This window comes from Gymnoscopelus microlampas, assembly GCF_963454915.1.
Source record: "Gymnoscopelus microlampas genome assembly, chromosome: 2".
Classification (NCBI taxonomy): domain Eukaryota; kingdom Metazoa; phylum Chordata; class Actinopteri; order Myctophiformes; family Myctophidae; genus Gymnoscopelus; species Gymnoscopelus microlampas.
In genome coordinates, this window is record NC_139939.1 from 59448007 (window position 1) to 59461026 (window position 13020).

Here is a 13020-nt window from a genome sequence, read left to right on the forward strand (position 1 = left end):
TAGATTGAAGATAGAGACGGAATAGATTGAAGATAGAGACGGAATAGATTGAAGATAGAGACGGAATAGATTGAAGATAGAGACGGAATAGATTGAAGATAGAGACGGAATAGATTGAAGATAGAGACGGAATAGATTGAAGATAGAAACGGAATAGATTGAAGATAGAAACGGAATAGATTGAAGATAGAAACGGAATAGATTGAAGAGAGAGAGAGAGAGCCATGGAAACGGAATAGATTGAGTCATGTTTTTTGCAATTCAACTTAAATGAGTGTGCATCAAGTGAGGCTTGAACCAGCAACCTTGTGGTCGTGAGGCACTCTTAGGTAGCTGAAACACTACCTATAGTGCTATAGCTTTGTCCAGGCTGATATTGTCTGTTGAGGATCACAAACTCTTGCCTTCTGTCATGACCCAAGCCCCTGTTTCACTAACACTAAGATCACTCGTTCACAAACCATTTACCAATTAAGAAATTGTACATCTCCTCAGAAGCAAAACTAGTGAAAGTAGCCGATCTACAAGCTCACAAACCATTAAAAGTTGTCAGATTGTACATCGGCTATTTTCACAATGAAGTATGTTATACATTGAAAAAACATACTCTCATTGCTATCTGAAAAGTTGTGAGATTGTAGATCAGCTGTATGTAAAAAACACTCAATTAAGTATTTCATGTTATCTTTAACAATTGCATATGTATTCATTGATAGTCATGTTGTGTGAAATGCAACTTAGATGAAGTCTGCACCAAGTGAGGCTTGAACTGGTGACCTTCAGGTTGTGGGGCACACATTTAAGCGAGAAGCCACCAACAGACAAGAACCTGTGAAAAAGGAGATCACACAGATCATACAGTTTCACGCAAATAGCTGAAAAATCCTGGGTTTAAGTGTTTTTCAAACTGCTCAAGATTGCGGACAATCTAAGGGCGGTGCTTACTGGTCAACGTGATAGATGTGTTCCTCATTAGTCAAGGCACATGTGTAAGCAGGTCTAATGGCTGTCGGCCAAACGAGGCATGACTTTTGCCTGTTTAAAGTTTCAATTTTCAAAAAATTGCTATAGCGCCCCCGTTTGACCAATTGGAGTAAGATTGGTTTCAGTGATATTTGGAATGGCCCTTTACATTTCTGCAAAGTTTCAAAGAATGGTAAGTCTGCATGTATGTGTTAGGGGCAGATGAATAATTGTCATAAAACTGCAATATTCATTGGCTCATTAAAGCTTCATTTTTTCACTTATGGAAGATATTTTGCAAACGTTTTTTGGTATAGGTCCAAAGTTCATGTGTAAAAAGTTTCGTGCAGATTACTCAAAAATCCCAGGAGGAGATAGGTTTTAACTGTTTTTCATATAATTTGAAATGGTGGGAGATCTAAGGGTCAGAGGTCAAAAGTCAGAGCGTGAAAGTTGTTCATCATGAGGAGACGCATGTGTGTATTGAAGTTTTATGGCTGTAGGTAAAACAGGGCATGAGTTGTACCTGTTCAAAGTTGGCATTTTCAACTGAGTGCTATAGCGCCACCTTTTGATGAAAGATTGTGAGATTTATTTTTTGATCGTTTTTCATGACCATCTATCATATGGCCGAGTTTCATAAAAAGCGTATGCACGGTTCAGCCAGAACTGGCAAAAACGGCAGAAGAAGAAGAAGAAGAAGAAATGGAATAATGCGAATAACAATACCGGTCCATGCTGGAAGCCTGGCCCCGTAATGAGCGTTCGTACAACTAGTTAACAACAAGTAGGCCAGGCAGAGAGGAAGGGTAGTGTTTCCTGAAGAGGTGGGTTTTCAGCCTGCGGCGAAAGATGGGCAGTGACTCTGCTGTCCTCACATCAGTGGGGAGTTCATTCCACCACTGTGGGGCCAGAACAGAAAAGAGTCGTGACCGTGTGGATCGGCCAGAAGGACCCTTGAGTGGCCTTCCAAATGTATTTTTCCCTGTAAACAGTTACTAAACAAAAATAAATCATAAATGAATAAAACAGTTTGATGCGCCAGAGATGCGCATTACTGCGCATAAAAAGGAATATCCGCGGACAAATACATATAATTTCGGTGGTCTTTGACATGAAATAAGTTTGAGAACCACTGATATTATAGCGACATAGGTTTAAAGAAAAGAAAAAAACGTTAAGAATACATTTGTAGAATCACCAGAAGCAAATATTTTAGTTAAAAATGTTTTGTACACACAATAGTGATCATGTCTAGTATAGGCGATCGTGTGAAAATATCACAACGCGTCGCGCTGCGACGCGTTGTGAGCTTGTAGATCGTCTATTTTCAGAGCGCAACACCCGAGCGCAACCAAACATAAAATTACTTGCACACAAAAGACTTAAACACATTTTCACGATAAAAACATAGCAGATCTACAAGCTTTCTCCCCGACAGCAACGATGTAATATTTCTATATGTTTTACATATTTTCCAGGTGAAGCCGCTGGCTCAGAGGAGAATCAAGCTGAACAGAGATCTGGGCCGGAAGGGCAGCATGGAGGCCCCCACCACCACCACCACCACCTCCTCCTCAGCAGGACACGACAAGACGACCTCCGCTGCCCCGGACAGATCCACCTCCAACAGCACCTCCTCGTCCTCGGCGGGAGACAGGACGGGAGGAGGAGGAGGAGAGAGGAGGAGAGACCGCTCTGACTCCAGGGACAGAGGAGGCTCCAGGGACAGAGGAGAGAGAGACACCAGGGAGAGAGACAGGGACAGAGACAGGGAGCGAGAGAGAGACAGGCTGGACAGAGACAGAGAGAGAGACAGGGAGCGGGTGGCGGTGACGGTGGAGCGAGACGGAGACGGGGAGAGGTCGGTCCGCACGGAGAGGAAGGGATCTACGTCTTCTACGGCCGGAGGAGCAGCCGGGAGGTGGGTACTGGTTACTATGGTTACTACACATTATCACTATTATTATCACTGGTTACTATGGTTACTACACACGATCACTATTATTATTATTATTAATATTATATGAACTGGTTACTACATGATTTTGACAGCAAATTTTGATTTAGTTTTAGTCATATTTTAGTCATCTGAAATGTTTTACTTTAAGTCTAGTTTTAGTCGACTAAATATCATAAGATTATAGTCGACTAAATCTACAGTTGATATAGTCGACTATAATGTGTTTTGGCGGTTTTTGAATTGATTGAGATTTTTATTAGGCAAAAGAATGTAAAACAACACAGTTACATTTATAATGCTTTTGTCTAAAAGGTCCGGCCAAAAAAGTCCTTGCGGGCTTGTTTCCGTTGGGGTCCTTGAATTAATTTCATAGACATATATGAAAGCAACCAAACAGTTAAAAAATAAACATGAGAATACAGAGGAAAAAAATATATACCATTATGTACAAAAAAGGCATGAGAAAATACAAAATTATATACAAAAAAAGCATTATAAAATAAAAAGTATGTACAAAAAAAAGGGGGGAGGGGGGGGGTCGTCTGTCTACAGGGAAACTGGTACTAGCTCCTCTTTAGGCCTCCAGATAGATGAGTTTTTAGGGCTGTTTTGAATGAGCCCAGCGAACTGCATTTTTTGAGGGATGGGGTTAGACTATTCCATTCCTTGGTGGCTGTGCTATAGAAGGAGAATTTGCCCATGTTTGTTTTATGGGTGGGTGGTACCAGATTGTTGTTTACGCTCCCTCTAGTTTTGTGACTGTGGGTGTCACTAACTTTTTCGAGGTACTTATACAGATATGCGGGTATAGGGGGCATTTCGGGCAAATCTGCATTTACAATTTTGAAGACGGTGCCTTGATGGCGTCGTAATGGCTGATTTTACACTTGGTTTGCATGCTGAAAACAGCAGATCTACAAGCTCACAACGCGTCGCGCTGCGACGCGTTGTGAGCTTGTAGATCTGCTATTTTCAGAGCGCAACACCTGAGCGCAACCAAACATAAAATGACTTGTCTTTTAGTTCTACTGGATCTCTTCTCCACTAGATCCCTCACTAACATGTTAGTCTTTTTATTAGTTGACCAAATTGTCAATATATTTAGTCTCAGTTTTAATCATCATAGCTTAGTTTATATCTAGTTTTCGTCAGTGAAAAAAGGTAGGCGACGAATATTTTTGTCAGTTTTAGTCGACAAAATCAACACTGCTACACATGATCACTATCATTTGAGATGATGGCAATCATTATCGTCAGAATCAATTTTCAATTTCATTGTTGCTAGGCAGAAACCTCATCTGAATACGTTGAAAAAAATGTTTTTCATATATTTTTATGCCAAAAACACACAATTATTTTTCACACCAATCAATGATGAATTACAATGTGCTGCAGGTCGGTGTCTCTGGATAAGATGACCATCGCAGAGCGCAGCGCCATCGCCAGGAGACCAGGGGACGTGCAGGAGAAAGGCAGCACCTCCTCCTCCTCGTCCTCCAAGGACAGAGGAGCACGAGGAGGTTCAGAGGGCTCCTCAGAGAGGGAGAGACCCAAACCAGACAGGTGTGTCTCTCCTCCTCAATACTTGCAGTTGTCGTTTCCAAGGCCGCGTTGCGAGGCCAAACAACAACGCAGACTGGACATTAGCCTAAATCAGGGGTCTTCAACAGGGGGTCCGGGACCCCTAGGGGGTCCTCAGAGTTACTACAGGGGGTCCGCCAAATCTTTGTGTGATATGATTTTGTTTTTTTACATTAACCACTTGAACCCTAGAATTCCTTTTCTGAGGGGAACATTAGCCGAAAAAAGCAGATCTACAAGCTCACAACGCCTCGCAGCGCGAGGCGCTGTGAGCTTGTAGATCTGCTATTTTCGGCAAAGAGGCTATAGGTGTAGAGGGAAAAAAGAGCAGACTAAGTAAAAAAAAAACTTTAATCTGAAACACAATTTTATACAATATAGAGTAGGGGGTCCCTGCTTCATCTCTCTCTCAGCTAGGGGGTCCTTGGCCTGAAAACGTTGAAGACCCCTGGCCTAAATACATTTATAACATAACAAATAGCCTTCAAAAATAATTATCAATGATTATTAAATAAATCGAAAAATAAATCAGTAGACCAATAAGTAGGCTACAAACAGTGCACAAAATTAAATGACCTTAACTCAGAAGCAATTCCCAAGGTTGCAAGGCCAATGTAAAATATACACTATACTGTATGTCCTGGACATTTTTAACACATGAAAACAAATGGCAGCTTATAGACAAGTGTCAAAATAAGGGGGGGGGGGGGGGGGTCATTTCCGGTGATAAGCTGCCTTTAGACTTTTTACATGGAGAGCAGAGTGGCTGTGATTGGGTACCATTGAGATCGACACTTCTTTTTCCCCGCACAATACTGTTTTGACACACTTCAGCAAATGTAGGACAGGAAACAACTCCTCCATAATGTGCCGGTTCGCATCAACAAGCTCCAGGGTACGAGCATCTGTGAGTTTAGTGACTTCCCGTGTTGATTTTGACAGCAGATTTTGGTTTTAGTCATATTCATATTTTAGTCGAATAAATATCATAAGATTTCAGTCGATTAAAATTTGGCGGCTTGATAGCGTCGTAATGGCTGATTTTACACTTTGTTGTATGCTGAAAATAGCCGATCTATAGATCGGCTATTTTCAGAGCGCAACACCCGAGCGCAACCAAATATAAAATGACATGTCTTTTTTGTTCTACTGGATCTCCTCTCCACTAGTCCCTCACTAAAATTTAGGCTAGTTCTTATTAGTTGACGAAATTGTCAATATATTTCCTTGATAAAAGGTAGTCGACGAGCATTTTTCGCCATAGTTTTCGTCGACTAAATCAACAATGGTGACTTCACGGTCCGACAGTACTGCAGCTACGGCCCAGCTGTGCTCCAGTAAGCGCTCAAACATGTCATATTATGGAATTCCATCTGGTCTTGACGTGTTGGATGAGAGACTGTGGTCGCCGGGCAGATTTCGGTCCTGCTGCTTTGTCTCCAGCGCCTCAGTTGCCACGGTGCTGTGATGAAAACGGGAGACGAGGCCGCGCTGCCGCCCCGACAGCACTGCTAGTGATTGCTCCCACTTTGAAGCCGTCATTGATGGCGAGCTGGAGTGTGTGTTTGCTGTGCATCGATGCGACTCCCACTGTGTCGCATCGATGCACAGTGAAGTCTACCATACCATGCTGCTTTGCTTTCATTAAGGCTGTGGGGGTTTCGCTTTAATGTGACTCATCATCACAGTTGTAGACTGAGTGATACGTGTACTTTTTTGTCGCACAATGTGCATTTCACAGTTCTATGGTCCCACACCATAACTGTGTGCCCGACAGCTGTTCAGCTGCCATTCTCAAGCGGGCTTTCTCAAGCAATGCTCATGCAGGAAGTAAACAAAACTAGTCGGCGAGCACGCGAGACATGCACTAAAGTAGCGCACGCACGCACACACACACACACACACACACACACACACACACACACACACACACACAGTTCCCTCTCCAATTTAGAAAACATTTGATCTTTTTTTACATTTTGAACTGGCTATTTTGGAAACTAACGTTTATAACGTTTTTGAACAAGCCTATATATTTATATATTGTATTTATTTTAAAAGTTAGACCTGTAAGGGTCCATTTGGTTCCATTTGGTTCCATGTGTACACTCTCAGAGTTACAGACCTGTAAGGGTCCGTTTGGTTCCATGTGAACACTCTCAGAGTTACAGACCTGTAAGGGTCTATTTGGTTCCATTTGTACACTCTCAGAGTTACAGACCCACAGAACTCTAAAATGACCCAGAGGTTTAACTTTGTAATGTGTGTGTGACTCAGGGGGATGCATAAGGACAGGACAGATGTTTAACGTACGTGTGTGTTTGTGACTCAGGGGGCTGCATAAGGACAGGACAGAGAGGACGGTGGTCTCAGGAGAGAAGACTCACAGAGAAGCAGGTAATTAGACTGAATAGAACCTTAATTAACTCTGTACTCCACTAATCACCAACCATTGTCTCTCTGTCCTCTTCTCTCTCTTTCTCATCCTCTTTCTGTCTTTTTCTCTCTCTCTCACCTTTCTGTTCCGTATACTTTAATGTGTGCTGATGTGTTCGTGTTAAAATGTGTTCAAATAGCTCTATATTCTGATAGCAATCATTGCTTTAGAGTGTTTGTTCCTTCAGTAAAGGCTCCAACTCTTTAGTAAACGGAAAATAAAAAATCACACCCTGTGTGAAGAGAGTGGTGCCTTTGATGAGCCCCGTATTGATGTTGTCATCAATGTTTGTTTATTGGACATGCATACATACGGACGGACACACGGACAAAGTCAGATATAGGAGTGGTTAGCACCACTCAAAAATCAGGTCAGGATATCCATTTCATTCAATCAGGGCAGGAGAAACTCTGACAGGATAAAACAAGTGAAATCAGAAGTGATGAAACAAGGAAACGAGCAGACAGAAATGGAACTGGAACACAAGCTGATAAACGGTTCTCCTCACTGGATAAAAAATGGTGAAATGGTTTCTGTTTACTGAAGAGCCAGAGTTGTATATAATGTTGTAAACAAACAGATGAACTGTACCATGGTCTCATGTGTGTCTACAGTGAAGGACAGTGAGGAGTCCTCCGGAGGGAAGCGAAGGTCAAAGATCAGCCGGAAGGCTCTGACCCGTCACACAACAGCGCCCTCTAGCAGGTCAGTTACATTAACCCAGTAACCCCACCCTGACAAGCACTTGGAATTGTAGGAGTTGTGGGCGATATTTTGAAAATAGCCGATCTACAAGCTCACAACGCCTCGAGACGCAGATCAGCTGTTTTTAAAAATGTTTGCCTTTCTTTTTGCCTCTTTTAAATTTGGCCAAATGTTAGATTTTTTTTTTTATTGTTTAGTGTGTTGATTGCTTTGGTCTTTTTGTGAGTGTCTTTTTAGAGGTATTAAAACAGGGGTCTTCAACGTTTTCAGGCCAAGGACCCCCTAGCTGAGAGAGAGACATGAAGCAGGGACCCCCTACTCTATATTGTATAAAATTGTTTCAGATTAAAGTTTTTTTTTTTACTTGGTCTGCTCTTTTTCCCCTCTACACCTATAGCCTCTTTGCCAAAAATAGCCGATCTACAAGCTCTCACGAGAGCTTGTAGATCTGCTATTTTCTGCTACGTAATGTTCCCCTCAGAAAAGGAATTCTAGGGTTCAAGTGGTTAATGTAAAAGCTTGAAGATCTGCAATTTTGAACAATCTTGATAATTGGTCTGCTCTTTTCCCCCTCTCTACACCAAACCTCTTTGGACGAAAATAACAGATCTACAAGCTCACAACAGCTCGCAGTGCTAGGCGTTGAGAGCTTGTAGATCTGCTATTTTCAGCTAATGTTCCCCTCAGAAATTCTAGGGTTCAAGTGGTTAATGTAAAAAAACTAAATCCTATCACACAAAGATTTGGCGGACCCCCTGTAGTAAATCTTGAGGACCCCCTAGGGGTCCCGGACCCCCTGTTAAAGACCCCTGATCTAATCTAATATCTAATTTTATCTCCTAGAGGTTTAACGTTCTTCCTCTTCTTTCTCTTCTAGCGGTCGTCCTGACGACTCCAGGAAGGACTCGTCTCACGACCACCAGAGAGTCAGCGGGTCCAAACCCTCCCCCGCCGACCACGCCCCGACGGCGGCCCCGCCCGCTGCCGCGCCCCAGCGCAGCCCCACCCCCCCCTCCCCCGACAGGCCGGAGGAGCCCCTCATCCAGCCCCCGCCACGCTCCAAGTGGGAGCGCGAGGACGAGGAGGAGGGCCAGGAGGAGAACGGCCTGGAGGCCTCGCCAAATCCTCCTGCTCCCCCCGCTGCTGCGCCTCCCTCTCTCCCTCCTCCCTCTCTCCTCCCTCCCCCCATCAGGAGCCGCCTGGGGGTTCGAGAGGGAGCGGGGGGCGGACCCCCCCCACCACCACCGCAGCAGCAGGACCCCAACAAGCCCACTAGGAGCGAGGGAGGAGCTGGAAAGGAGGAGAAGAGGGGAGCAGGAGCAGCAGCAGCGATGGAGAAGAGAGGAGGCAGAGGGTCCAAAGAGGAAGGCAAAGGTGGAGGAGTCAACTCCTCCTCCAAAGCCGCCAAGACGAAAGGAGCGAGGGATGAAGGAAGAGGTTTGTTTAACAAAGAGCTAATCTCAGAATGTACTCACCAGTGCCACGGTTTTATTGTTGTTTTTTGTGTTTTTCACGTCGCCATAGACCTTATTAAAATCCATAACAGTGATCTCTGCTTTGTTTACATACATCGCCGACATCTGCCTGCGTCTCCCACTGAAGACGGCGTGTCAAACGGGGCCGCCATGTTTGAGCTCTGACCGTTTATGTTAACATGGGAAATGCGAAGAGAAAAAACTACAAGGGCTAAAATGGAGTTTTAGTGTGCGCCTTAGATTGGAGGCCGACGGGAAACGAAAAACGGGATCGCAAATAGTTCCGACTTCCGGTGGTGTTACACTGAAATGTGCTGTACAGAAAATTGAATAATTTTTTTTTTTTTTGAAAAAAAGGAAAAAGCGCCTGGACCGTAGGGCTACGGTCTTGGCATTTAACACATCGGGTGCCGATCACGGTCTGAACCGTGTGTTTACATAGTAGCGCTCTGGTGCCGTTCACGGTCTGAACCGTGATTCCAGTCTTTTTGTTTTTTCCGTTTTTCTCCGCACGGGCGGGGCTAGAGCAGCCCTGGGAGTACCCATTGTGATCTTGAGAAGGAAAGGCCAGATAGATCACCGGAAACAAAAACATGGCTTCCATCCGCTTCCTGTCTATTTCCTTCTTTAAAACGCCTATATCTCCGAATTCGTTTCCGGTGGTGAAAACCGGTCATGCGCGATTGTAACCTGTTGTAACTCGCGAGGGAAATGTTATGGTTCCAGGCTGTAGCCAGGGTCATCGCTCAACATGAATGGATTATTTTTTTTACGTGGATTTGCTTGTCGTGGAGTCTACAGATTTAAACGGTAAAGCGCAGTCAATGGGGAGAATGCTGGCACCCAACGTAAGTTGTTATGAAAAAATGCTGGCACCCGATGTGTTAACAGTTGGATTTAACGGACCGTAGGACTACGTTCTTGGCAGTTAATGTGTTAATATATTTAATATTTGGTCTATTATTTCGATCTAATTATGAACTGACTTGTGTTTTTTATTTGTGCTGTTTGTAGTATTTTTTGTTTGAACCAGGAGTAGTTTTAGAATTCTGCAGGATGTTTTGTTACATCAATGTATTGTTGAATGACAATAAAGCTCTCTATCTCTCTATCTCTCTCTCTCCATCTCTCTCTCCATCTAGGAGTGAGGGACGAGGCGAGGGGAGGAAAAGATGACGGTAGAGGAGGTGCAGCGAAGGAGGCGCGAGAGGGAGGAGGAGGAGGTCCCGGCCCGGAGCCCAGGAGACAGCGTCTGTCGTCAGACCTGGGCCGCGAGACGGACGAGGCCGCCTTCGTCCCCGACTACAGTGAGGGGGAGGGCTCCGAGCCCGAGAACAGGGCCAAGAACAACAGCTCTGCCTCTCGCAGCCACAGCTCCGCCTCCTCTCACAGCCCGGCCTCTCACAGCCCGGCGCCCAGCGGGGCCGGCTCGGCCAACAACAACACCACCGCCACCACCGGCGGCGCCGCCGCGGCGGAGAAGAAGAAGAAGAAGAAGAAGAAGAAGCACAAGGAACACAAGGAACACAAGAAACACAAGGAGCACAAGAAGCACAAGGAACACAAACGCAGTGCCGGCCCAGACGGGGGCGCCACCACCACCGACGAGCACCGGGAACGCACACACAAACACAAGAAGAAGAAACACAAAAAGAACAAGGACAAAGAGGAAGGGGCGGGGCCGGAGGAGAACGCCGCCGTCGCCGTCGCTGCCACCGCCACAAACTAAAGCCCGTTTCCTGCTTCGCCGCGTGGCGCCGCCGCGTGTCAAAACCTACAAAGATAGTTTCTGCAAAATTTTCGAAAATAGCAAAAAACCTTCGACCTATTTTCTGCAGAATAGCCGAAAAATATGATATTTTTTCGGAAATATTTTCTAAAATAGCCGAACGTACAAGCTCGTAAGTTCAGCTATTTACGCACTTTTTGTAGGTTCGGCTATTAGCGGTGCGTCGTGCGACGTAGCATAAATTAGGCGTTAACGCTGCTTAGCTGAGCTAAAGCCGTCTGTTAACAAACTGTCGGACGTTTGACCGTCTGAAACGGAGGAGCCTGTTGGGTAACTTTTAAAAACTAGCACTTGGCCGACAGGTTAGCAGCATCTGTTAGCTAAACTAATTAGAAACATTTCACTTAATTAAAGGAATCATACTTTGGAGGCACGTCAACCAAAGCTTTTGCGAACGTATATACGCCAAGTCCTCCGACCGCCGCCGCGGCCTGGGGGGGGGAAGCGGATTTGAAAACTGCACGAGACGGACCGAAGTGCTGTCGTAGCGGTATGGACGGTTTTATCGGTTCAACACGTTTTTACCGAGACGGCTTTTTTTTCGGTTCTATAACCACAGAGTGAGAGAGAGAGAGAGGCGTGGCCTACTCTGTACTCAGGGATGTGATTGGTTGCTTTGGTGAAAAGGAGACGTTTAATTTGTAAATAACTGTCCTTCCCTCTTAAATTCCTGTTTGTTTTTGAATGAGCCTTTAGTTTAGTTTTTTGTTTTTTAAATATCAGATACGGTGTCACTCACATCCCTGCGTATTGTATAACTGTGAAAACGTGACGCAGAGAGAGAGAGAGGGAGAGCGTGTTTATAAACGTGTAAAGATTTGTACTGGACGCTACGAGAGGCCCTGAAGCAAGGCACTACGCCTCCTCCTAGCATACAGGCTAACACTGGAGGCTAACCGGGACGAAATGCTCCTTTATGAATCGGCATTGTTGTCAATCTGCGCCTAATGTTGTACTGCTGGTTCCTGTCGCGTGTGCGTGTGTGTGTGTGTGTGTGTGTGTGTGTGTGTGTGAGAGAGAGTGAGGTTTTTGGGGGGTGTGACAAAGTGATAATTTGTTTAGAGGACAGTCAGTCAGTCGACGGGGTACATGATGGAGATTATTTCCTTTTTGTTTTATAATTAAATAAAATGTTTTTTGATGACTTAAAGCTGCCGTTTCTGTGTGGGTTTGCTCTTCCATTGTTTTGCCTGAAGAGGGATTAGAATATGATCCCCAGTTTTGATATGCATTATACCAGGCGTACACCAGAGAGTTCTCAAATTCTGCCCCAACCCTACCCGACCCGACCCAAAATCTACGCTAATTAGTTGGGCCCAAAAAAAAGAAATGTCAACTGCCCCTAGCAGCAGGGGTCTTCAACAGGGGGTCCGGGACCCCTAGGGCTAGGGGGTCTGCCCAATCTTTTGTGTGATATGATTTAGTTTTTTTTACATTAACCACTTGAACCCTAGAATTCCTTTTCTGAGGGGAACATTAGCCGAAAATAGCAGATCTACAAGCTCTCAACGCCTCCGAGGCGTTGAGAGCTTGTAGATCTGCTATTTTTGGCAAAGAGGCTATAGGTGTAGAGGGGAAAAAATAACAGACGAAGTAAAAAATGCCAGGGACTCAACCATTTTGATTTCTTAGGGGTCTTAATCTGTATCATCATCATCAGTGTTCATTTAACTCTGAGAGTGTACAAAAGGAACCAAATGGACATGTTAGGGTCCATTTGGTTCCATTTGTACACTCTCAGAGTTACAGACACATAAGGGTCAATTTGATTCCTAACCATTCATTTGGCTGGGGACCCCCTGGAACCCCCCTCAAGGACCACTGGTGGTCCGCGGACCACTGGTTGAAAACCACTGCTCTAGCGTACACACAAACCTTTTAGCTTGAGACAAAAGAGAAGTTTGATGTCTCCCCAGGACCCAAACCTAAGCTCACTCAACGTGTTGCGTTGTGGACTTTTAGATCTGCTATTTTCACTACTTTTTGGGGGGGAGTTAATTTTAAGTTCTTTTGAAGTCATTAAACAAAATGTAGGAAACAAAAGAAAGGGGGGTGTTTACTCCTCGTGATCCATAAAGATGTGTCCACGACCCTAAAATGGGTCCAG

The 13020-nt window shown here is 44.7% G+C and overlaps 1 protein-coding gene across 3 annotated transcripts in view; it reads left to right on the plus strand.

The window, feature by feature from the left end:
* The window catches only part of LOC311037718 (uncharacterized protein), a 56327-nt gene extending 44264 nt beyond the window's left edge, over nt 1–12063 (plus strand). For all 3 annotated transcript variants that reach the window (XM_084046984.1, XM_084046986.1, XM_084046985.1), the window contains exons 24-29: nt 2445–2887; nt 4322–4489; nt 6840–6904; nt 7559–7649; nt 8527–9086; nt 10267–12063. In XM_084046984.1, the coding sequence (XP_083903110.1) occupies nt 2445–2887; nt 4322–4489; nt 6840–6904; nt 7559–7649; nt 8527–9086; nt 10267–10853 (1914 nt within the window). In that variant the 3' untranslated portion in view covers nt 10854–12063. The remainder of the gene's footprint in view (nt 1–2444; nt 2888–4321; nt 4490–6839; nt 6905–7558; nt 7650–8526; nt 9087–10266) is intronic.
* The last annotated feature ends 957 nt before the right edge of the window (nt 12064–13020 follow it).